Below are 27,157 nucleotides of genomic sequence, written 5' to 3' on the forward strand. Positions count from 1 at the left end.
GCTCCCTCTTGCACGGTATTGTTGTGACAAGCTGCAGAGCTCTCCACCCTGCACTTTCATCAGCATTCATACAGGTAGGGACACACCCAGCTGTAGTTACATGCAGGCTCTCTGACCAGCCCCTGAATAGGAAGGCTACAGTTATGGCAACTCGCAGCTCCCCAGCATGCACTCCCTCTGGAGTATAAACCCAAAATTATTCTGTCTTGTGCTGCACAGGGAACTGTACAGCATAAGCTCATAAAGTTCACCCCCTTCCCCAACAAGGAGAGGAATATGCAACAACCTTTGCCCCTGAGCTATGATTCCCATACATGTCACTCCAACTCACTGGTTCAGATAAATCAAAAACAAGTTTATTAACCACAAAAGATAGATTTTAAGTGATTATAAGTGATAGCAAACAGACAAAAGCAGATTACCTAGCAAATAAATAAAAAAATGCAAACTAAGCTTAATATACTAAATAGATTAGATATGAATTAGCAGATTCTCATCCTAAGAGATAATACAAGCAGGCTGCAGATTCTTAAGGGGCAAGCTTCACTTCCTTTACAGCTTGAAATCCCTTTAGCCTGGGTCCAGCACTTCCCCAGTTCAGTCTTTGTTCCTCAGGTGTTTCCAGGCATCTTCTTGTGTGGGAAGTGAACACCAGATGATGTCAGTCCCTGCCTTATATTGCTTTTGCATGTGGCGGGAACCCTTTGTTCCCAAAGCTTTGTTCCCAGACCAGTCTGTGGAAAAATACTGACATTCCAAGATGGAGTCCAGAGGCATATGGTCTCATCACATGTCCTTGTAGAGTGATAGCAGCCATTACTTGGAGACTGTCTGTAGCGTTTTCAGGAAGGCTTCCCAGATGGGCTTCTCCTAAGGCCTCTTGCTTTTTCTTAATGGCCCATTGCCCTGAATAGGCCTTTCCCCACCCACTATCTAGACTGAAAGCATCTTGTCTAGTGGGCGTTACCCAGGTGTAACTGCATTTGAAATACAGATACATAGTCAATATTCATAACTTCAGATAAAAAAATGATACATGCATACAAATATAATTATATTCAGCAAATCATAACTTTTTCAATGACACCTCACATGACTTCTCTTGCATAAAATACATTATAAATATGTCAATCATATAATAATATCACTATGAAGAATATGGGGCGTAGTGTCACATATCCCAAAACACATTTGTTTCTTAATGTGGTATGTACATCCTTCAAAATCTTTTTAAAACCAAAACAATTAAGCAAGCAGCCCAGTTTGGGGAAAAAGGAGTCTGAAAAGCATAAAGATTATCATTTAAAGTACTTTTTTGACTCCAGTAACTACTGACTTTTTAAGACTGTTTTTAGTATTAACACTTCAATAGGCCCAAATAGATTTATAGGATTTTCAGCTAACTCACTGAGGAAAATTTGGTGAGATTTGTTTTTTATAATTTTTTTTTTTTTAGTAGGCGGCATATTTTTGCAAGACTAAACTATTTGCCAGGGAAGCAACACATCAGTTTATATTGGAAATGCTATCTTCTTTGGAATGTAAAGATTAGAGAGGTGGGGGTTTTTTGTTTGTTTGATTTTTTGTTCTAAGTGAAAATTCTGATTCTGTGAGAAAAGAGCTGGTGCAAAACTCACAAACAAAAGAATTACAGCAATCAACTAGAAATGAAAAACTAGTCCATTTATGAGCCACTACCTTTCCATATAGTGTGATACAGGAGGGCCAGGGAACAGTGGAAGAGTAGTAGAGGGGAAATATATAAACCCTAGGCTAATTAAGGTGTGGTTCCCTGTAGACTAGGGAAGGTTGCTACAGGTTAATTGAAGCACCTGTAGTCAATTAAGGCCCTGTCAGGAACCTAATAAAACCCCCTGCTTGAGGCAGTCAGGGAAGGAGGAGGAAGAAAAAGAAAAAAAAAGAAAACAAACAACAACAAAAAAACCACCACACACAACACCACAAAACTGGCGCTTGGAGGTGTGTTGTGAGATTTGAACGACCAGAGAACTGAAAGGAGACCCTACCCCAGCATCTAAGGACTGGAAGTACCCCACCCAAGGGGGAAGAACCTGCAGGGGTTGTGAGGGGCTGGGGCTCAGAGTGAGGAGCAAACCCAGACCCCTGCCCCACTTCCCTCCTCTACCACCTTCCTGGGCCACTAGTGGGGACCTTAGCACCTCAAGATCAGGGGCAAGGGGTAGCATCTTAGGCCCCCTGCCAAGAAAAGCACAGGACCCATCATACTAACATCAGCCATCTTGCCACAATAGGTACTTAAACATCAATAACACAAATGTTTAGAATAAGGCACAAACATTTCATCACTGAAGGCCTAGCAAGGGAGCACCATACCCTAAAACAAAAGCTCTAAAATGAACAAAGACAAACCAACCAAATAAGTATGTGCTTTTCTTTGTCTTTGGTCATACCTGGCTTAATTTACATTAGAGAGACAGTCCTTTGTCTGGAACAGGCATAGCTTAGGTACTGCTTGCCTGATACATTTAAAGAACATATTTCCAGAACATATGTATAAAGTCTTTTGTGGGTGTATTGTACATGCATCACACAAGAATATTAGTGTTCAATACGTTATTAGTTTTTCAATGATATATTGCATGCCACCTGTTGGGTATATATCATAACCACAGTGTGCCAATTGGCACTGATGTGCACTTAGGGGCACACTCTTATATAGCATTTTGCATCAGTATTTCAAAGTGCTTCACAGTCTTTAATGTGTTTCTCCTCACCCGTGATGTAGTGAACTATTGTTATCCCCATTTTACAGATGGGGAACTGAGGCACAATTAAGGCTAAATGACTTGCTCAAGGTCACAAGTTCAAGGTGTGTGGCAGAACAGGGAATTGAACCCAGGTCTACCAAGTCCTAGGTTCCCACTATAAATGGAATCTCCAGTCTCCTACAGAAACTATTTCTGGAGTTGTACTGTGGGTATTTGGAATGGTTATCTCTGCTTGCCCATTGAATTTATACTCCTTTGTCTCGCTATTGGGATTTAGAGGCAAGTAATAAGGATGAGAATTTTTTTCCCCAACTGTTGTTGCTGTTCTCTCTCTCTTCCTTCTCCTCATCTGCAAGAACCTTTAGTGTTGCTTCTCATAACTTCTGTTGCCATACTGCATTCTGGAACTGTGTATCTATCAGGCATGTAAACAATATCCAACAACATGTTCATGTTAAAGAACACAATTTTACAGTGCCCTTACTTAGCTCCCCTGGGAACTTGGGTAAAATCACTCACAACACTGTGCAACTGATGAAAAACCAATTGGAGCACATTTGATTTGGCAGTTTGGGATGTGGGTGCATGGGGCCAGAAGTCATGGGGAGTTGAGGGTACTCAGCATTTTGCAGGACTGAGCCCTATGGCTGATTCTCTGGTACCATATTAGAGCAGCCTGTCTAACCTTTGCCGTTCTGCAAAGGCCACCGGCTGATGACAAAGCCATTGAGGACTGACAATGCAGAGGAATGTCATGGCCATGCCCCTCTCCTGTCCTCATCCCTTTTCCCTTGCTACACCGGCAACAAGATGGGTGATTGGCATAAGAGTCCTGACACTGACTCTATGCCACCAGAGGATCATTCTGAGACTGGGCAGATGTTAACTCTCAAAATAGCATTATGGACAGATTATACTGGCAGTGTGGCACTAGGATCTAAATTGGTTGAATTGATTATAAACACAGCTAAGAAACTTGTACCCATTCCTGAAGAGATTGCCTCAGATATGACAGCCAGGTAATTCTCCCCACCACCCTTTTCACATGTCCAACAGAACAGAAAGTTGCAGTATTTGCTCACCCCACCATGGAAACAGCAAGACAATCATCATTAGTTCCTGCTAGTGGGAGATTTAATTGCGTATGCAATATTTATTGTTAAATGGCCATCCCTCAGCTCTGAGATGCAATGAGGTGGGGGAAAGGGGGGGGGGGGAAGAGATCCTCCTGCTGTTCACCAAGAAAAAAAAATTAAACAATGTAAGCAAAAACTAAGAGTGAACAGTAGCAAATGCTTATTTCTGAATAATCTGGAATTTACGTAGGCATCATTGCCACCACTGTATAACAGGTGATCAAGCAATCCTCCTGTAGGTCATTTAAATGTGCTCTGACAGGTTCACAATAAAAATCTGTATAGCATGCAGAGCTATATCTTCATAAGATAAGAACAGACCCCTGTCTCCTTTTACATTAAATACTACAATCTCATTATTTCTCAGTGCCTGACTAAGCTAGGTATCTGGCTCAAAGCCAGCTGGCTGCAATAAGACCAAAGTAATGTTTGCCAGTTGAGGAAAGTGTTAGAAAGTGTACACTGCCTCACTCCAGTCTATGTAGTGAGGAGGTTTGCTTAATTTTCATCTAGATGGTTTGCAAGAGTCTTATTTGGATCCATTTTTTTTTTTAAACTCACCCTCAATTTCCAGACAGATGTGTTGGCCTGTAATGCCTTTTTTTACCTTCATTGGCTGGCCGTGGGTTTATAAGGAGGAAAGGTCATAAGAACCCAATTGCAGTCATTCATACTTTTATCCAGCCTAGACTACTGCAATGGGCTCTGTTTAGGAATACCAATGAGATCACTCAGAAGCTACCATCTAACCGGCCTCCTTTCTGGATGTTTCTCTTATCACAACAGTTCAGATTCAGTGGGAGCAGTCAGATCTTGAAATTGAACTTTCCAGGACTGGTGGTAGAGTTTTTTTGTTTTAAGAAACCCCTCATTGGTGAAACTTTGTCCCTAGTGATAGTCTGCAGAAGGCTCAAGTTGACACCTTTCTAAATCCAATCTAAGGTGTGTTTATTCAGTTCAGTGACTGGAGACTGTGGCTTACAGCAGGGATAGAGGATTTGGGGAAACCCATTCGAGATAGCATTGTGTTTGGTATTTGTATCATATTAGTATGATGGAAAAGCAAGAGGCACAATAAATGAAATTCACACACATGCACAGAGTCAGCATAAGTCCCAGTGAAGACTAGACACCAGAGTTTAAGTGGTCCTCTGCACAGGTGTGAATTTCATCCTCTGTAAAGTATCTTACATTTGATTGAGGTTTAGGAAGAAGGCTTAGTTTGCTACTTTATAATTTTCAATAAGATGGCAGTTGTAAAAATTATTCTTTATCACTCAGCTCTCTTAAATAATTACAGCTGTGCAAAGCTTTGGCACCTGCCTTCCCTTTCTCCTGATATGCATCTGTAGTGTTCTAGGGAAAGTGAGTAGACTTTTTCCCCCCACAGATTAGAGTGGATCCTCTTCCCCCTTTTTCTTGAAATTCACACTTACTGTAAGCTTTTTCCTGATTTTCCAGCGTGATCTATCTGCGTGCTATGTAATACATTTTCTTTGATAAAAGAATCAAAAAATCCTGAAAGGTAACACAGCTCTAACTATGCTAGCTCACAATTACCAAAAACCAAGTGGCTGCATGGATATTAAGACAATCTGTAATTTACTTTCCATTACATCAAGACTTTTTTCATTTGTCAGGAATACAAGCACTGATAATATACATCTCATTCAGAGGACAAGCACAACAGATGTTAATACAGAAATGGTATCCTTGGCACACTGTTCAGAAAAGATTTTGAAGAGATAATCCTACCATTGGTAAAATATTTTTTCCAAGTGAGATCCTACATGCCCTCAATCTAGCCCACTACTATTTTCAAGAGGTAACATCTTTCCCCAGATTTATTCTCCAATCAAAACTACAAAGGATTTACATGGTTAACTCCTATTAATACTCATAAAGCAAACATTAGCTTCTCAATGTTTGGTGGCATCAGGCCTCCCTAACCTTCTGAAGCACTTATATTACCATGTGTTGTCTTATACAGCTGCCAGAACTGGGAGTTTTTTTTAAACACAGTATTTTATATTGAAAGCAGGTGGGAAGATAAAAATTAAAACGAGCTGGTGTTGCTCCCTTTGAATAGAAGCAATGAGCTCTGCAGTTTGCAAACAAATGCACTGACATTTTTGAAAGCCTCCTCATGCTCTTTCAATTTTTTTATGCTTACTTTTTCATAAACGGAAAGTGGCAGTCCATTGTCAGAACACACAAGTGACTGGTTAATGCATCTTGAATGAAGGGTGGTGTGCTTCGCCCATAGTCCAGCCCCATTGTAAATCACTAGATTGTACAGAAAAATTGGATGCGACTATTGGCATGATGTGATTTTAGATTCCTTAGATATAAAATCTAGCAAATTTTCCTCTAATTTAATGGGTGCAAGCAAATGACGTGGCAACAGCTCAACATGGTACCTGATTAAAGATACCAGTTCAGAAGTTGATTTCTGATCCTATGTACTGCTACAGGCATGGAAAACAACAAGAAAAGCCAAACATGACGCCCATGAAATGTCAGATCAGAGAAGCAGCAGCTGTGCTACTAAAGTACACTTTTCCACAACAGAAATAGCACAGAAGATAAAATTAGTTGTTTTGGAAACCTGAAAAGAAACATCAGATTCCCTCTTAAATAAATATATTCCGGTAATTCCATTAGTTTCTAAACAGGGACTTTCCAACTAGGAAAGGGATTTGGATGTACATTTTAGGGCTGATCTACACTGAAAAATTATATCAACATAGTTACGTCTCTCAGGCCTGGTCTACACTGGGGGAGGATCGATCTAAGTTACGCAACTTCAGCTACATGAATAACGTTGCTGAAGTTGACGTACTTAGATCAACTTACCATGGTGTCTTCACTGTGGTGAGTTGACTGCTGCTGCTCCCCTGTCGACTCTGCCTGTGCCTCTCGCCAAGCTGGAGTCAACGGCAGAGTGCTTGGGGATAGATTTATCGCGTCTAGACTAGATGCAATAAATCGATCCCCACTAGATCGATCGCTGCCCACTGATCTGGCTGGTAGTGAAGAGACACCCTCAGGGGTTAGAAAAATCCACCTCCCTGAGACACCTAGTTAAGTCAATCTAACCCCCATTGTACAGAGAGCTAGGTCAACAGAAGAATGCTTTCATCAACTTAGCTACGGCCTCTCAGGGAGGTATATTACCTACAGGAATGGGAGAACCTCTCCTGTTCGCATATATAAAGTGCTATAGTGGCACAGCTTACACCACCTTTAGCATTCACAGAGAAGCTGCACAAGGTGGACTGTCGCTTTTGGGCTTGCAAAACGAACAATGAGTGGTGGGATCTCATCATTATGCAGGTCTGGGATGATGAGCAGTGGCTACAGAACTTTCAGATATGGAAAGCCACCTTCCTGTAACTGCATGTGGAGCTCGCCTTATCCCTGCAGTGCAAAGGAACCCAAATGAAAGCAGCCCTCTCCGTGTAGAAGCAGATGGGGATTGCAGTGTGGAAGCTGACAACTCCAGACTGCTACTGCTCGGTCGCAAATCAGGTTGGAGTCGGGAAGTCAACCGTTGAGTCAGCATTAATGCAAGTGTGCAGGGCCATTAATTGCATATTGCTACGAAGGACCGCGACTCTTGGCAACGTGCAGAAAACAGTGGATGGCTTTGTGGCAATGGGATACCCAAACTGCGGCGAGGCACTACGATGACATGCATATTCCAATTTTGTCCCCAGACCATCTTGCGACAGAATACATCAATAGAAAGAAATAGAAATACTACTCTATGGTACTGTAGGTGCTTTTGACAACGGAGGGCATTTCACTGACATCCGTGCAGGGTGGTCTGAGAAGGTGCATGACGCCTGCATGTTCAGGAACACTAGTCTGTACAGAAAGCTGCAAGCAGGAGCTCTCTTTCTAGACCAAAAGATTCCAGTGGGAGATGTTGAAATGCCCATAGTGAGCCTGGGAAACTCAGCGTGCTTCTTACTTCTCCATGAAGCCTTACATGGGAAACCTGGAGAAGAGCAAGGAGCATTTCAACAATAAGCTGAGTAGGTGCAGAATGACCATGGAATGTGCCTTTGGCAGATTAAAAGCATGCTGGTGCTGCCTTTACGGCAGGTTAGATCTAAGTGAGGGAAACATTCCCATGGTCATAGCTACCTGTTGCATGCTCCATAATCTTTGAGAGGCTAAGGGTGAAAAGTTTGTCCAGGAGATGGAGTGCTGAGGTAGATTGCCTGGTTGCTGATTTTGAGCAGCCTGATGCCAGGGCCATTAAAAGGGCACAATGGGGGGAAATTCGAACCAGGGAGGCTTTAAGGGAACATTTTGAGAGAGAACCAGTAATGTGTGCTTGTATAGAGAAATCTGTCAGGCAAACAAACAAAACTCCAATTAATGAAGCATAACCGTTGTGACTATTTGTGAGTGAAAATTGCAGTCAGCAAATGATTAAACTGCATGTATGTGTTTAACTATTAACTGCAATCACTATGTGGAGGACACAAATAAAGAGTGATTATCTTTCAGAGAGTTTGCTTTTATTAAACACCAATGAATGCACACTAAAGACTTGGTAGGAAGGGAGGCAGCAGTGCAGGGCATTGAAGGCTCTCATAGCTGTGCATAAATCCAACTATCATTTTGGAAGGGGTCTGACGGGGTGGAGTGAGCAGGATACCAAGATGTTCCAGAAAGTTGAAGGGAATATGTGGGAGGAGTTTGGGGAGGACATGGAAAACAGTTCTGTATTGGCTATGGTGGGGGTGAGCATGCATCTCTTCTGACTGTAGCTTGATTAAGAACTTAAGTAGCCATGACCTATCATCTGCCCATGGGCCTTTCGAATGAGCTCGACTCTGTCCCGCCTTTCATTTCTCTCCACTCCCTGCGTTCTCTTTGTTCTTCCTCAGAGGATTGCAGCACCACTTGGAGCACGTCTTCCTTGCTACACTTTGGTCACTTCCTTATCTGGCAGAGGCACTCCTCCCATGAGTAGGGGGCTCCCCTGAAGGCAACATCTGCAGAAGCACAGGAAACGATACACAGAAGCATGATTGTTAGTTCACGCACAGCATTGAATCATTACAGTAAAATACTCCTCTTACAACACACCAGTCACTCTCCAACTGACTCTTGGCAAGCACATATCTCAGTGAACACCCTACGCATGGTGAGTTTTGCCCAGGTGGATTTAGGGCACTCAAGCTGGGGCAACGAGTGATGCTGATGTTTCAAGGCAATCAGTGCAGGCTACTAGGGACAATATCGTGAATTCTGCCACCCGTTTCCATAGGTGGGGGCGGGGGGGTCACTGAAGCAGATCTCACTCCTGAGGGTTAGCAAGGATGCAAGAGTGCATCTACTGCAGACGTGTGGCTTCAGACCTGGTCCCCATGCTGCTTGCCTGTGCACGCACTGCTTTGGTCCCTGAACAAGTGATTGCTTAGTCATACAGGAAAGTTTCCTACAATGGGGGAAGGAACAAAGCAACTTTGTCAAGGAATCTTCGGCAGAGGATTGGCAAGTACCTCCAGGAAAGTTCCCTAGAGAGCTCAAGAGAATTCCCATGAAATCTTGGTGTGCAACAGTGTTCCGCCGCACTGCTTAGCTGCAATGGGGAATTTGGAACACACTCGAACACAGCTCATAGACTCATAGACTCATAGACATTAAGGTCAGAAGGGACCATTATGATCATCTGGTCTGACCCCCTGCATGCCGCAGGCCGCAAGACCCTTCCCTGTACTCTACCGTTGAAGTCCCCAGTCCTGTGTTTTAGTGACTTCAATCGGCTGAGACCCTCCTGCTAGTGATCCCTGCCCCATGCTGCGGAGGAAGGCGAAAAACCTCCAGAGGCTCGGCCAATCTACCCTGGAGGAAAATTCCTTCCCGACCCCAAATATGGCGATCAGTAATACCCCGAGCATATAGGCAAGAGTCTCTAGCCTGACCCTTGTTGGCCATTATGTTGTTCATGTACCATTGCTTGGTTTTCCTTGACTACTATGTTTTATCATTAAACCATTCCCTCCATAAACTTATCCAACTTAATCTTAAAACCAGACAGGTCCGTCGCCCCCACCGTTTCCCTCGGAAGGCCGTTCCAATATTTCACCCCTCTGACGGTCAGAAACCTTCGTCTAATTTCTAGCCTAAACTTCCCCCCGGCCAGTTTGTATCCATTCGTTCTCGTGTCCACATTAGTACTAAACTGGAATAATTCCTCTCCCTCCCTTGTATTAACCCCTCTGATATATTTAAAGATAGCAATCATATCCCCCCTCAGCCTTCGCTTTGTCAGACTAAACAACCCAAGCTCCTCTAATCTCTTTTCATACGACAGGTTTTCCATTCCTCTGATCATCTTAGTCGCCCTTCTCTGCACCCGTTCCAGTTTGAGTTCATCTTTTTTAAACATTGGAGACCAGAACTGCACACAGTACTCCAAATGAGGTCTCACCAGTGCCTTATACTAGTCTTGCACATTTCTATCCCTTCACCCGCTTGTATAGTTTACAAAGCAAATGTACAGCTGAATGTCATTTAACCAAGATATAGTAACTCAAAAAGATTACTTACCAGGAGTCTCCTCTCCTGCTTCTTGCTAGCCAGAGAGGGACTGCTGGGACTGGCTAGACACCTCTGGAGTGGGGAAAAGTTGCTGACTTGCCACACCACCGGACGACCCTGCCATGGGCTCCATATAGTCCACCAACTCTACCTCCTCATCCACGACTTCATCCTGGAGGTCAGGTCCTCTGTCTGCTGCCTCCAGCCCCGCCAAAGTATCCATGGGGCTCTTGGTGGTGGAGGTGGGGTTGCCACCAAGGATGGCATCCAGCTCCTTATAGAAGCGTCAGCCCTTGAGAGCAGCACTAGAGCGACAGTTTGCCTCCCTTGCCTTCTGGTACGCCTGCCTCAGCCCCTTTATCTTTGCTTGGCACTGCACAGTGTCCCATTTGTAGCCCTTATCACATGAGCCACGAGAAGTCTGCCTGTAGGTATCGAAGTTCCTAAGACTGGAGTGAAGCTGGGACTAGAGAGCCTCCTCCCCCCATATACTCAACAGATCCAACAGCTTCGCAGAAGCCGAAAAGCATTTGCCACGTGGAGCCACCGCGGCCACCTGGGAAGATGTGATGTGAGCTCTCCACGCCAAGTAAACAAGAAGCGGAATTTCAAAAATTCCAGGGCCTTAGAAGGAGGCGAGGTGGATGCTTGTTTACCTGGCTACAGGGCAGCTGAGTCCAGAGTGGTCAGCATGGGGCTTTTGGGACACCTCCTGTGTCCATTTATAGTGACAAAAACAAGTGTGGTGTCTACACTGACACTTTGTTGATATAACTCTGCCACGAATAGAAAGCTCAATGCCTCTTATCAAGACGGGAAGGGAATTATTTTGTCACCAAAACTGGAGAGTTTTGCCGCCAGAAGCAGCATTGTAGTGTATACCTCCACTGTTTTGTTGGGAAAAGTGACATTTTGTTGACAAAACTCTGTAGTGTAGACAAGGCCTAAGTCTACTGCTGCCACAGGCTGGGAGATAAGGCATAGAGGTAACATTTTCCAAAGCACCTATGTGAGTTAGGGGCACAAGTATCATTGACTTCAAACTGCAAAACCGTAAGGGAGGTTTGGTCAAATCTCAGGGTTTGCCTGGCCAAAGAATTTCAACTTTTCTTTACTTTTGGTAGTTCAACATATTGGAAGGTGCTGTTGGTTGAAACTTATTATAGGCCTATTTGCTTATCAATTTTATGCTTGAATTTATGTTGTTTCACAGTAAGGATGTTAATGAGGCCCTGGACTTTTCACCATACAATAGCATTTTAAAGTGTGAAGCTTCTTAAGATAAAAAAAAAAAGTATGTAAAATCTGAAATTTACTAACGATTAGGACAGTTAAGAAACAAGTCCAAAACATTCACTTTAGCAAAGTGCAAAATAGGACAAGTGAAGTACTAGCAACATATAAAATAAAAATCAAATTGAAAAAAAAAAATCTATGTAAACGAATTTAAAAAAATTTAAATCATGATCGACCTCGATTTAAATGTTATTTACAATTAGAATTCTAAGACATACAGATAATTATGACAACAGAATTTTACCAGCATAGTTTCTGCTTTAAAAAAACAAAAACAAAAAAAAACCCACACACCACAAAACCATGCCTCATTAATTATTTGTCTGACCATGTCAAAGTGTCAATAAAGGAGAATTGGTTGATGTAATTCACTCACAGTTTCAGAAAGCTTTTGAGTGATTAGCCTCCGGGGAAGAAATATGGAAATTGAGTGGCTATACTTTGACATGTAGAGTTCTGTAATGGATTAGAAACTGGTTTAGAAATAGGTTATGTCTGCACTATGAGCTAGGGGTATGATTTCCCCTGCTCGCATGCACATACCCACCAGTTTCAGGCAGGTTTGTATTCAGCATGGCTAATCCAGTGCTCCCCATGAGAGCTAGTTTGGGTATGTACTCGGCACGAATAAGTTCTGCCTCTGCTACTGCTACCCATGATACCATTGCTGCACTTCTATTGATACTTGCACTAGCTTCGCTCTTCCAACTGCAAACAATAGACCCCAGTGGAAACCAACACATCTTTCAACCAGATGTTTTCCTTGAGTTTAAAGTAGCAAGTCTCATGACAGCACCAGTCTGGACACTTCACGCCGCATGCTGAGGGTGTCGGGGTTGCCAAGATTCCTGCAAGATCCCCAAACACCATCCCTAACAAATGGAACAAGCTCAGGGAATTTAGTGTCTTCTGGTTCTCTGCTCTTGCTGTAGGTCCTGTGTGTGTTTAGAGGGCAGTATTACAATGAAAAATAATAGGAATTAGTTCCATGACCACACAGGGCCAGATGAAAACAAAAAGCTGTTGTTCAAAAACTGGAAAGTTGCAATTTTCCGCAGAAAAAGCGGACACCTTTCACAAAAAAAAAAAATACATTAGAAAATCCCATTTTTTCCAAAAATACTTTTGATAGAAAGTATTGTACCAGCCATAGCTGGGACACTCTTCATGTGTCCATGCAACATCAAAATACAAGTTATTTGTAGTAGTACTTTTTGGGGCAAAGAGCAGCACTAATCATTTCCTCTGAGTTACTCATTTACTGTCTATTTCATGCAAGTCTAATCTTGCACATTTTCCAGAGATGTTTAGAGGCTACCAAAAGATTGTACTGTGAAACATTCAAGACTATAATGGAATTTGGTCTACTTAAGTTTTTGTTTTAAACAAATAGAAAAAAAGGGATAAATATTTTAAGTTCTGCATCAGTCACTAATGAAAAATAATGAAGTTCATATACAAGTCTTCATAATCTACAAGGATCATTTATGAAAATCTGCATGAACTTCCTTGGCTACAGATTATTGATACTATTCGACTCCTATGGAGTTGCCTTGTTTCAATTCACTTTGCTAATTGGTTCGTGGATACAAAGGAGTAAGAATGGGGGGGGACGGACGCGCAGGGGGAAAAAATAATCAAGGATTTAGATTTTATTCTAAATCACAAACCACTGTGTGCATTCTGCCACTTTATTTCATTGAAGAGACTACTTTGTTAACTGAATGCAGGTTATAGTCATAATTCACTAATTTATATTACGTAGACATAGCGTAGAATATGCAAATGTTAACACAAGTTTAATCAGAAATGCAAGATCCTGTTTTATCGTGGTCCAACTCTATTCTTGAATGCTCTCAAAGATTTTCTCATCATTGGTGCAATTTCTTCAAAGGAAAACATTTTAGTTAGGATTATAGTTGTATAATACTCAACACAAACTCAAAGTGACTTTAAAAGTAATATCATTAATGATATTATCAGCCAAATAGAAATAGTGAAGGGGAATTATTCTGCAACTACTTACTTTTGACTGTTTTTTTTATATCCTGACTCACTCCACTTGAGTAAGTGCTGGAGCTTCCATTTGTTACATTGCTAGTGGTTGCGTTTGGGCTTGGTGAGGTGTTATTTCGGTCTCTGCTTTCTGGATTCTTTGTTCTATTAAAAATAACCAAAATGAGAGGGGGAGGGGAAGAGTTCAGCTTAAAAACCTCACAGGGGGTTAAGTCATTAACACTAACCTGTTCTGAAAAACAATCACTAAGATTATGAAACTGAAGTTTCGGGGGGAGGGGGGAAGTCAACAGATCATATTGTTTGCAATAACCTGACCCACCTTGTCTCCAAGGGATTATAAGGGCCATATTTTAGACCTTGTCCATATTTTTAACAGGAATGTGTTTCATCAGTACTTCATTCTTTCACCCAAATTTATATTTCCACTCAAAGTTAATGGTAAAGACCGATAAAACCAATCACATTTCAGGGACCACAGTTCATGTCAGATTGTGCAAAGATATTTAGCAACAGTATCACTTATGGCTTGTCATTAAGTCCTTTAGAACTAGTGCTTCAATTTATCTTTCTTACAGTTTTTTTAATTTGTTTTTTCGCAGGTACCTCGTTAAAACCAACTGAGCACAAGTAATCCTATGTGCTAAAAAGGTCAGTCCACAATGCTGAATGAAAGCTTTCCCTTTTAGGGCCACCTTATCAGCACTAACTTTAATCAGTTTCAAATAAGAATGGCCGTACCGGGTCAGACCAAAGGCCCATCTAGCCCAGTATCCGGTCTACCGACAGTGACCAATGCCAGGTGCCCCAGAGGGAGTGGGCCTAACAGGCAATGATCAAGTGATCTCTCTCCTGCCATCCATCTCCATCCTCTGACAAACAGAGGCTAGGGACACCATTCCCTACCCATCCTAGCTAATAGCCATTAATGGACTTAACCACCATGAATATATCCAGTTCTCCCTTAAACGCTGCCATAGTCCTAGCCTTCGCAACCTCCTCAGGCAAGGAGTTCCACAAGTTGACTGTGTGCTGTGTGAAGAAGAACTTCCTTGTATTTGTTTTAAACCTGCTGCCTATTAATTTTATTTATTTGGTGACCCCTAGTTCTTGTATTATGGGAATAAGTAAATCACTTTTCCTTATCCACTTTCTCCACATCACTCATGATTTTATATACCTCTATCATATCCTCCCTTAGTCTCCTCTTTTCCAAGCAGAAGAGTCCTAGCCTCTTTATTCTCTTCTCATATGGGACCCGTTCCAAATCCCTAATCATTTTAGTTGCCCTTTTCTGAACCTTTTCTAGTGCCAGTATATCTTTTTTGAGATGAGGAGACCACATCTGTACGCAGTATTCGAGATGTGGGCGTACCATCAATTTATATAAGGGCAATAATATATTCTCAGTCTTATTCTCTATCCCCTTTTTAACGATTCCTAACATCCTGTTTGCTTTTTTGACTGCCTCTGCACACTGCGTGGACATCTTCAGAGAACTATCCATGATGACTCCAAGATCTTTTTCCTGACTACTTGTAGCTAAATTAGTCCCCATCATATTGTATGTATAGTTGGGGTTATTTTTTCCAATGTGCATTACTTTACATTTATTCACATTAAATTTCGTTTGCCATTTTGCTGCCCAATCACTTAGTTTTGTGAGATCTTTTTGAAGTTCTTCACAGTCTGCTTTGGTCTTAACTATCTTGAGCAGTTTAGTATCATCTGCAAACTTTGCCACCTCACTGTTTAACCCTTGTGACGTTGTGCAGTCTATATGGTTTTATAAAAACTTGATAATAAGTCAATATAATGTAACTGAGATGGTTTTAGAGAAAATACGGTAATAAGTGAATGTAACGTAACTGGGATATGCTTCATGCAAAAGGTCTCTTGTAAGGTATCATTACAAAGCTTATAATCTACTGAGTATGATCACCTGATTTGTATAAATGTACCACTCTTGTATCTAAAACTAGAAATATAAAATGTAACTCTGAGGGCCTATTGTAATTGTGTAAAGTGTGGACCATTAATGATGGTTTGGAATCTTGATGACTCCCATTGTCTGCAGATGGCTGTGTTTACCTGTGAGTCTTCCTGTATATGTGTGTGCTGGCAAGTGAGTAATGAAGTCTTGCAGTGACATGTGATCATGTCACCTGAACTGGAATCCATCTTTAACCTGGTGCTTTTCCAGCGAGAGGGGGTGGAAACCCAGAGAGACAAAGAGTTCCCGCCTTATGCAAAAGATATATAAAGGGGGGAAGAGAAGAGAGAGGGAGAGAAGCCATCATGAAGAATCCCCTAGCTATCACCTGAGCTGCAACAAGAGCTGCACCAGGGGAAAGAATTGTGCCCAGGCCTGGAAGGTGTCCAGTCTGAGAAAAACTTACTGAAGCATCTCTGAGAGTGAGATTATCTGTATTCAGTTTGATTAGGCATAGATTTGCGCATTTTATTTTATTTTGCTTGTGACTTACTTTGTTCTGTCTGTTACTACTTTGAACCACTTAAATCCTACTGTCTGTATTTAATAAAATCGCTTTCTATTTAGTAATTCACTCAGAGTATGTATTAATACCTGGGGGAGCAAACAACTGTGCATACCTCTCTATCAGTGTTATAGAGGGCGAACAATTTATGAGTTTATGCAGGGTAAAACGGATTTATCTGGGTTTAGACCCCATTGGGAGTTGGGCATCTGAGTGCTAAAGACAAGCACACTTCTGTGAGCTGTTTTCAGGTAAACTTGCAGCTTTGGGACAAGTGATTCAGACCCTGGGTCTGTGTCTGGAGCCAGACGGGAGTGTCTGGCTCAGCAAGACAGGGTGCTGGAGTCCTGAGCTGGCAGGGAAAACAGAAGCAGGGGTAGTCTTTGCACATCGGGTGGCAGCTCCCAAGGGGGTTTCTGTGATCCAACCCGTCACACCCCTTTCTCCAGATCATTTATGAATAAGTTGAATAGGATTGGTCCGAGGACTGACCCTTGGGGAACACCACTAGTTACCCCCTCCATTCTGAAAATTTACCATTAATTCCTACCCTTTGTTCCCTGTCTTAACCAGTTTTCAGTCCATGAAAGGACCTTCCCTTTTATCCCATGACAGCTTAATTTACGAAAGAGCCTTTGGTGAGGGACCTTGTCAAAGGCTTTCTGGAAATCTAAGTACACTATGTCCACTGGATCCCCCTTGTCCACATGTTTGTTGACCCCTTCAAAGAACTCTAATAGATTAGTAAGACACTATTTCCCTTTACAGAAACCATGTTGACTATTATTCAGACACATAAAAAAACAAACTGTTGAACTTTATTCTTAACTATTGTTTTGACTAATTTGCCCAGTACCGACGTTAGACTTACCGGTCTGTAATTGCCAGGATCACCTCTAGAGCCCTTTTTAAATATTGGCATTACATTAGCTAACTTCCAGTCATTGGGTAAATGTTAGACAACCTACAGAACAGATGCTTATTTTTCATGTTAAAACCAATATGTTGCTAGAAAGGATATTATTGAATTTTCTATTTTTATAATGGGGTATTTAAACTATCACCATATGCACTAGGTACATGTCAGTGCCGAATGGAAAGCAGAGAAAAGTTTCTTAGCACCATAAATGACTGCTTCTTGGAGCAGTTAGTTAGTCCTGGAACCCACCAAGGGAGAGGCAATTCTTCATTTAGTCCTAAGTGCAGCACAGGATCTAGTCCAAAAAGCGAATATAGCTGAACCGCTTCATAATAGCGACCACAATATAATTCAATTTAACATCTGGTGGGGGGGGGGGGGAAAGACTCTAAAGAAGCCCACTGCAATAACATTCAACTTCAAAAAGAAGAACTACACAAAAATGAGGAAGCTAGTTAAATGGAAATTTAAAAAAACGTACAGGCACAAGAGTGAAATGCCTGCAAGCTGCAGAGAAACAAACAAAAAGAAGTCATAATAGAGGCTCAAAATTAAATGTATATCCCAAATTATAAAACAGAGAACCAAAAACGTGCCTCCACCACTAAACAAAAGTAAAAGTGGTTATAGTCAAAAAGGCATCCTTTTACAAACTGGAAGTTAAATCCTACTGAGGAAAACAGAAAGGAGCATAAACTCTGGAAAAATCAAGTGTAAAAGTATAATTACACAGGCCAAAAAAAGAATTTGAAAAGCAACTAGCCAAAGACCCAAAAATTAATTGCAATTTGTTTTTAAGTACATCAGAAGCAGGAAGCCTGCCAAACAATCAATGGGGCCACAAGATGTTAAAGGAGCACTCAAGGAAGATAAGGTGATTGCAGACAAGCTAAATTAATTCTTTGGATTAGATTCAGAGGACACGGGGGGGGGGGGGATTCCCACACCTGAGCCACTCTTTTTAGGTGACAAATCTGAGGAACTGTCCCAGATTGAGGTATCAATATAGGTGGTTTTGGAACAAAGATACATTTAACTGTAATGAGTCACTAGGACCAGATGGTATTCACCCAAGAGTTCTGAAGGAACTCAAATGTGAAATTGCAGAACTACCAACTGTGGTATATAACCTATCACTTAAATCAGCTTCTGTACCAGATGACTGGAGAACAGCCAACGTGACGCCAATTTTTAAAAACAGTTCCAGAGGTAGTCATTGCAATGACAGGCCAGTAAGCCTGACTTCAGTACCAGGCAAATTGGTTGAAATTATAGTAAAATACAGAATTATCACACAGATTAATAGGATAGGTTGGGGAAGAGTCAATTACAGCTTTTGTAATGGGAAAAACATGTCTCACTAACCCATTAGAATTCTTTCCGGGGGGGGGGGGGGGGGGAAGAAAGATGTCAAACATGTAAATTAGGGTAGTCCAATGGATCTAGTACTATGACTTTCAGACAAGGTCCCTCCCCAAAAGCTTTTAAGTGAGCTAAGCAGTCATGGGATAAGAGGGAAGGGTCTCTCATGAATCAGTAACTGGTTAAGAGAGAGAAAACAAAGGGTAGGAATAAATGGCCAGTTTTCAGACTGGAGAGAGGTAAATAGAGTCTGTATTGGGACCAGAACTGTTCAACATAGATAAATTATCTGGAGAAAGGGGTAAACAGTGAGGTGGCAAAATTTGCAGATCCAAAACTACTCAAGATAATTAAGTCCAAAGCAGACTGTGAAAAGCTACAAAGTGATCTCTCAAAACTGGGTGACGGGGGAAAAAAATGGCAGATGAAATTCAATGTTGATAAATGCAAAGTAATGCACATTGGCAAACATAATCCCAACTATACATATGTAAGCAGAGTCAGGATAAGCTCTACTCTGACATCTGGTGGTGAATTATGGCGAGGGTGGAAAAGAACTTCAGGGGCTGATCTTGTTTTCATAGGCACACCCACCCGCCTGGCATGAAACCACAACAACTGAAAGTGGTTACTTTGGCTGGTGTGGGATCCCCAGTTTCTCTGTTATTGGGGCAGGAAGAATGAAGTGTTACCCTGATTCTGTGAATCAAGGCCAGTGGAACTGTTGTAGGACAGAGGAACTCACCAGTAACTAAGTAGCACTCGCTAGACAAGGGGCACGGGTTACAAAACCCAGTGAATTGAGAGGTTGGGGACAGGTATGTGTACCTGATGGTATGGGCCCCTTTTGAGGGCCTGGAACACCAATTGCACTACCCCCTCTCTCCACTGTTGAACAGCAGAGCTAAGTTTGCTTCCATTAGGAGTCTAGCTAGAAGTTGCTGAACTGAATTCACTTTGGGCCAATGGTGCACCAGCACTGGGGCTCCCCTACTACAACTGAAATCACTAAGAGCTGAAATCACTAAAAGAGCTACAATTGCTGAGCTGAGATCATTGAGTGCTGTGTTAACCAGTGGGGGAGCCTGAAGATAGATTGCTAAGCAGCTGGCAGAGCCAAGCAGTTTGTGGGACTGTTGGAGCGGCCCACGGAACAAGGAGTGGAGCAGTGCGGCTGGTAAAGTGGAGCCATTCGTGGTAAAGGCTGCAGCAGAACTCCATGGAGAGGTGGGGCAGTCGGCCTCGGACCACGTAAGGTGCCCCTTAACATCCCGTGTGCCTCTCCCTATTTCCCCCCAGGCTGGGGGGGGGGGGTTAAAACTCTGCAGATAAACTTTTGAACTCTGGGGCGGCACTAACCAGGGACAGAGACTTTGGGGTGATTGGACTTAAGACCCTGAGGGGAAAAGGACACTGCCCAAACTTACTTGGAGGTGGGTCTTTTGCTCATGGTTTGTGTTATGAATCCTGTTTGTGGTGTTTCCCCAACATAAGGCCTCCTTTATTAAAAGGCTTTTGCTACACTCAGACTCTGTGCTTGCGAGAGGGGAAGTATTGCCTCCTAGAGATGCCTGGGGAGGTGGTATGTCCCAGGTCACTGGGTGGGGGGCTCAAGCCGGTTTTGCATTGCGCTATTGAAACGGAACCCCTAGATACTGAACCCAGCCCTTGTTGCTGCCAACTCAGAGGGGTTACACATATAAAATGATGGGGTCTAAATTAGCTGTTACCACTCATGAAAGATCTTAGTCATTGCACATAGTTCTCTGAAAACATCTGCTCAATGTGCAGAAGTCAATAAAAGTTAACAATGTTAGAAACCGTTAGAAAAAGGATCGACAGGAAATATATTGCCTCTATATAAATGCATGGTACATCTATACTTTGAATACTGTGTGCAATTTTGGTCACCCCATCAAAAAAAGAAGGGCAGAGAAGGGATGAAGTTGGGGCACACTGCAGACAAATAATTCCTAAAATGTAAGTTTATATTTCCGATAGTTGAAATACTAAAAAAAAAAAAAAAAGCGATAGTTACAGTTTAGCTGCATTCTTTCATACAAAGGTTTTGCTAGTAACATTCATTTACTGACATAGCCAGCATGAAGCCATCCAATCTCAAATCACAGTGCACTAACAGTGTACTTACTTGCCCTTTTCGATAGGATGAAGCTGTACAATAGGTCCAGCTGTCCCATAGATCTCTTGCTGCCGACGAACATTTCTCGGTGGTTTTGCCACACTATGTATGTAAGCCAGTTTAACCTGTCGCCCTAATATAGAAACAAGGTGAAGGGCATTTTTAAAGTTAAATATCAAACTTATCAATTTTTTTCTTTTCTTAGGAAGAGTCAACAATGACAGTGTGGCAATGTGATTTCCAACATTTAATGGAAAATGTTAAATATAAGAAAACAGTGACAGGTTTACAAAACTTTACATCAAGGTACCAACTGAACAACGACAAAGTACTATTACAGAATGTGCACACTTTCTTCACAGAGACAATGTCTGGGATGGCCCCAGTGATGGCCTGTGCAATACAGGAAACAGACCGCTTTGGCTCCTGAGCTCTAAACCATCAAGATCAGACATTTTGGTCTAAAAAAGCATGAATCAGTTACATGAATGAATCTTGTGTGCAACCTTTAAAAGCATTTGAACACAAAGGAATAGCAATCCTCTCCCTGAGATGAGCTTTTATTAACATTCAGTGCAATTATTAAAAAACACACTAAATCCCAGACATTGCATTTCTGAAAATTTGAAAATGTGTGTGGGGGGTGGGGTGGGTGGGCAGGCATTAAGGGAAGAAAAAAAAGTTACCCGTAGACTTTATTTACCTTTAGGTTTTTCAGACTGAGCTGAAATAATGTTTTTTGTGAGGGTCTTTAGTTTTTCTTCTCTCTGACTGAAGAGCCGCACATACATTTCACGCCATGACTCATATTCCAGGAGATGGTCGTTTTTAAAATCCCTTTGGCAGTGTTTCTTCCACAAATGATCAGACTCTTCTATAAATGTCTTGGTTTGAAGCAAAAAGGTAATTAACAACGCTTAAAGACTTGTAGTAACATTTTCAAGAGTACCTATGGGACTTAGGCACTTAACTCCTATACATGTTCAAAGAGATTTTAGGATCCCAAATCACATAGGCACTTTTGAAAATGTTGTCCTCCATTTACATTGCTTCAAGACTGAGGAGCAAGCCAAAGAAACTCTAGTAAACATCTCTTCTCACCATGTGCCATAACATTCAGAAAGCATAACAAGCCACATTCAGCAACATCTAATGTATCCATTGGTCAAAGATTAGATTAAAGGTTGTTTCATTATATTGTAGACAAAGATGGTTATTAGCCAAAATTTTCAAACTTGATTGCCTAAAGCTAGCATCTAAAGAAGAGTGGCCTGATTTTCCAAGAGTACTAAGTATCCAGAAATCCAGTTCAGAAATATGTAATTGAAGCTCTTTCACCATACACATATGTATAAGAGGACAGAGTTGAGGTTATTGCAGCAAATTTACCTTTGATATTTCCTGATGTGTGCTTCATTCTGCAACCTTAACCATTTTTCTCTTGGGAATACATAGATGATTGAAATAGCTGGAACACATGATAGTATCTGAAATCTGTTCTGTCTCCTTCCTTTTTTATTTTAGGGGCAAAAGTAAATGTGTGTCCTATGCTGGCTTCCCCGATTCACCCCTAGTAACAACCTTGGTGCTTCAGAGCCTGACATACAGTGAAGAAGCCAGGAGGCATGACAATGACAGTAGAACTAAGAAATCACAGTGATGGGTGATTAGGGTAAACTGTATAGATTCTCTTTTAACAGCTATAAGGAAGCCAGGTAAAACCTTTATTCCCTGCCTGGTTCCAAGCTAAGAGTAATAAAAGCAGGCTGCTTACATCCTCATATCCCCTTTTACTACCAATGGGTTCTCCAGATAATAATCTCCTCAACTCACCCCAGACAGGTCAGTGTAGGAGTCTAGTTCCCCCTCCTCTCCGCTCCCAGAGCGGTCTCTGTAGCGATGTGGAGCTGTGTGGGAAGAGGCAGTTATCTAGTGCAGTGTCCTAGTCTGTCAGATCCCCTTCTGCTCAGTCTGACATAGTAGTATAAACAGACCCTAGCCCCTGCCTTCAACCAGGCGTTAAAGCAGAAGCTGGGAAAATGAAAATATAATAAAAACTATATTAAACTAGTCCAGAAACAAGCGGCGTCGTTCATTTAATTATACTTCAAGCTAAGAGCCAATTCTTGTCCCCTGGACCTCAACAGGTACCAAGTTTCACCTGAAATTTTATTTTGAGCACTTTCATGTTAACACTGCCAATGCCCTTTTTACTTTTCCTAGGTGTTGAGGGAGACATTTGTCCAGTGGGAGTAAAACAGTTTGAGGCTATGATCTGCTCCACAGAGCGATGAAGAAACAATTGAATAGGTAAAGGGCTAACTTCACTAGGAAAAAAGTAGAATATTGTAGGCAAGGACAAAGTGATGAGGGATAAAATTGAAGTTAATAGAACGCTATACATATTAGAATTAAAATGTAAGTAAAGGTCAAGGCAAAAGACAGGACAGAAGAGAGTGAGGGTGACTATTAAGTTATTTTGTTTTGTTTTTAAATATTCATCCCTTCTTCCAGCCCTTTGTGTGTTGTCAATTTGGACTACAAAGGTTTTGAGGCAGGGACCTGTCCAAGCATACATTCTGTAAAGCATGTACCACACTTCTAGATGCTAATAAATATTCTTTTCAGAGTATAACTCCTAACAATTGTAGACAAAGTCTTACTATATAGAGGGTCTGATCAGTTTATGAACCAGCCATTTGGGGTGGGGGAGAGTGATACCTTCACAATTTTTACTTTGTAGTTTGTTTTACTAAAAGTTATTTTGATTTTGAGCACAAGCAATTATGAAATAGGTTCTAAGGCATTGAACAAGAAAGACTTTACCGGATTGCACTCCTCTATTCGAAACAACTGCTCTGGTGTACAACGTGTTAGCACAGGCTCAAGAATTTCAAAGGGCACTCCTCCTACTTCATGTAGTGCTACAAAGCAAGACAATATTTTAAGTATCCCACCCATATGTACACAATAAGATTCACCACTTACAAAACAGTTTTAAAAATAGATACCCAACAAAAGATATAGGATTATTTTAATATATACCAACAGAACATGAATTCTGAGGTCTGGACAACCTAAGCTGTTTGTACATGAGCTGTTCTGTACTGACTATTAAAGTGGTAATTTGAGGAAATATAGGCATCCTTGTCTACCCATTTCACCATCTCTACCCATTCTCTCTCCTCCCCCCGTGCCAAATTTTCTCCCCTAGACACGCACCAAAGTTTGGAATACTCACATGCAAGTTAAATGCAAGGGGTGAATGTACATACTAATTGTTTTCTTGACAGCTCATCCCTATTTTATACCAAATACAGTTTTATCTCAGATTAAAACTGAGACTAACAGCATCTAGACAGAAAAAAGCAAGAGGGCTTTTTGGCTTTTGTTTCATGATGTTTCTATTGCCATGGCATCATAGTTTAATGTAAAGTTGGGACTTACTAAGAAACTTAATTCTTCAATCACAAAAAAAAAAAAGATAGTCTTACACTATTGAAAGCCTAGCACTATAATGCCACTCCACCTGCTGAAACCCATATTAAAGTACTTACAATCAATGTTATTTTGAAGTATGCGGATGCACTGTTCATACAGGGTTAGCATCTTTGAAAGATAGACTGTTTTAGAGCCAGAGTAAACCTGCATTTTAGAGTTCAGTCTCCGTCCTGTGAATTGATTTGTATCACTGCTTTGCTGGGGTACTTCTGCGACTGGTGCTACAGAAATTATAAAGAAAACAAATCTCAAAGAAGGGTTTTGCCTATGTATACTCAGATTCATACTGCAGTTCTTTAAGGATGTTCAAAGCAATCTAGTTTCCTAAAGGCATATAATTAACTAATTGAGAAACATGGCTGGTAGAAAAAAATATGCAGTTAATTTTTATTGCAATACGAAGTTCCATTACATCTATTCAGGACTTACTGACATTGTACAAGGAGCAAAAGTGCAGAGTCAGTTTCAGCTGAGGCAATGAGTTTAATGCCTTTTACCTACAGAAGCCAGAGTTCAAATGCTGACTTATACAAGTCAAAACACTCTGGTGATTTAGTTCTCGTAAACCTTTGTCTAATTTACAAAATTGTATGATAGTTTGGTAAAATTAGTAGTTAAACTAGAGAAGCCAAGAGTTGTAACAGCACGGATATTTCAAGGCCAGAATGCAGTTTATCAGTAGAACTACGCAGGGAAACCCACACAGCATCCACCTGCACATTCTCAGATCATGTCATGCTCCACATTCAAGGAGTAGCATGTCTGTCAGTTATTATAAGGCTGTCACATCTGCAAGTTTATGTATTTTTTTTTTTAATCCAAACAAGTCGGGTTAATACGGAGTGCTAGATTTCCCCCATAGGAGGTGCACAAGAGAGCAAAGAATAAATGGAGAAAGAAAGCCAGTGTGCCTGAAGGAAAATTAGATTAATGTGGCATGCTCCTTCCCCTCAACAGCTTCTTCCACATCCATGGAAGCCCCACCCCCGCCATCTCTGTATGGTTTGGATTCCACAAGCGTTGAAGGCCTTGTCAAAGTGAGTGGAATTGGGGAATCTGCTCCTGTATGCAACGTATTACCTTCAGAATCTAGTGGATCCCTATGTGGGAGCCAGTGCAGAAGATTAAGTACTGCACTGGCACAAAACACTGGCATGTTTTTTTGTGAGGTGCAATACACCCCACACTTAGCAGGACTGCTCTGCTAACTGTGCTCAATTTAGTCTCATCGGGAACAGTCTTGCATATGACTTACCTTTGAACTCCGTAGAATATGGGGGAGAAGATAAGGATATCTCTGGCAGAAATTTAGGCAGTGGAGTATTAAGTAGATCTTGGAGCGATGCTGTCTTGGCCTACATGCATTCAAGGAAACACCATTACAATATTCCTAATTCTTATTTAGGATAAAGTCAGTCTTCAAATACATCATCAAATACTAAAGCAAAAGCGTTTCAGGGTAATGACTTGTTGCTTTCTCACACTAAACATTACTTCACCGTAACTATGAATTACTTTTCATTTTATCCATTCACTCATCACCAACACTATATTGCATATAAAAACCCAGTATGTCACAGGTCCCTTGCCACAATCTGTGCACAAGATGGGCTCAGGAATGAATCACAAGCGTGTAGTGAATGAGACTTTCATTGATAGGATGCTGGTCCAAATCACTGGAGAAGTTGCAAGGCGGGTAGTGAATGAGGGGACTGCAAGAAGAGAAGAGATGGTTGTATGGTTAGAGGGCAGTTGAAAACTATCCTGGGGAAAACTTCTGACGAAGTGTCCCACAGATGGCCACTAATTGTGTGTTCCTGTCCAACTTGAGGCACCAGGCTCCTGAGTTTTCTGAAGTGCCAAGTACATACTACTGCAAGTGAAGACAATGGAATCTGCATATGCTACAAGGTAATAACTTTAAAAAAAAAAAGTCTTTTAAAGTATGTGCCCAATCACTGGTCACTCAAGACTTTTGCAAATTTTGGGCTTTGGCTCCCTAAGACTCATACCCCCAACTCTAAAAGTCTTCTACTCCCACTCAAGTGTTGTGAAGATAAATTGATTTGATTATGAGAATCTGTTATTTATGGTGATGAGTACCATAAGAAAGTCCATAGGGAATTTTACACTCATTTGGTGTCGGTTCTTGATGTTGTGCACTAAGTAAAGTATAGAGCTACCACACATTGAGGATAAATTATTGGACAGCTATCTTTTTACTGAGGCCTTGGCTACACTTGCGAGTTGAAGCGCTGTAAAGCCGCCCCCAGCGCTGTGACTCACTCCCCATCCACACTGGCAAGGCATTTGCAGCGCTGCATGTACTCCACGTCCCAGACAAGAATAGCGAGTATTGCGCTGCCGCTGCAGCGCCAGTGTGGCCACCCAATGCGCTGTGAATGGCCTCCAGAATTATTCTGCAGTATCCCACAACACCTGTTCTAGTCACTCTGGTCATCAGTTCAAACTCTACTGCCCTGGCCTCAGGTAACCGACCATGTGACCCACCCTTTACATTCCCCGGGAATTTTAAAAATCCCCTTCCTGTTTGCTCAGCCTAGTGTGGCATGGAGTGCTATCAGAGAATCTTTCCAGGTGTCCATGCCTCCACGTGCCAAGCGAGCCCCAGCATGGAGCAATGGCGAGTTGCTGGACCTCAGTGTTTGGGGGGAGGAAGCTGTACAGTCCCAGCTGTGCTCCAGCTGTAGGAATTACGATACCTTTGGGAAGGTATCAAAGGACATGATGGAAAGGGGCCATGACCGGGACGCCCTGCAATGCAGGATTAAAGTGAAGGAGCTGCGGAGTGCCTACCGCAAAGCCCGCCATGCAAACGGCCACTTGGGTACTCCCCCCGCGACCTGCCGATTCTACAAAGAGCTGGATGCGATACTTGGGGTTAACTCCACCTCCACTCCGAGCCCCACTGGCTCTGAAGTGTCCATGGTGGTGCTCGGAGTGGAGGTGGAGTT

The 27,157-nt window shown here is 41.9% G+C and overlaps 1 protein-coding gene across 3 annotated transcripts in view; it reads right to left on the minus strand.

Annotated features, from left to right (window-relative positions):
• Nucleotides 1-563: 563 nt before the first annotated feature.
• LOC117875227 (elongin-A-like) overlaps nucleotides 564-27,157 on the minus strand; it is a 55,742-nt gene continuing 29,148 nt past the window's right edge. Inside the window, exons 5-12 of one of the 3 annotated variants that reach the window (XR_004645230.1) lie at nucleotides 25,438-25,537; nucleotides 24,239-24,403; nucleotides 23,508-23,605; nucleotides 21,385-21,565; nucleotides 20,691-20,814; nucleotides 13,773-13,906; nucleotides 10,460-13,632; nucleotides 7,659-8,898 (exon numbers count right to left, since the gene is read on the minus strand). Coding sequence is in view for 2 of the 3 variants with exons in the window: in XM_034766327.1 (XP_034622218.1) it covers nucleotides 13,571-13,632; nucleotides 13,773-13,906; nucleotides 20,691-20,814; nucleotides 21,385-21,565; nucleotides 23,508-23,605; nucleotides 24,239-24,403; nucleotides 25,438-25,537 (864 nt within the window). In the remaining variant the exon portion in view is untranslated. Of the gene's footprint in view, nucleotides 978-7,658; nucleotides 8,899-10,358; nucleotides 13,633-13,772; nucleotides 13,907-20,690; nucleotides 20,815-21,384; nucleotides 21,566-23,507; nucleotides 23,606-24,238; nucleotides 24,404-25,437; nucleotides 25,538-27,157 lie in introns of those variants that run through there. The other 2 variants (XM_034766328.1, XM_034766327.1) reach the window with 2 other exon arrangements.

Source organism: Trachemys scripta, chromosome 3 (genome assembly GCF_013100865.1).
Source record: "Trachemys scripta elegans isolate TJP31775 chromosome 3, CAS_Tse_1.0, whole genome shotgun sequence".
NCBI classification, from domain to species: Eukaryota; Metazoa; Chordata; order Testudines; family Emydidae; genus Trachemys; species Trachemys scripta.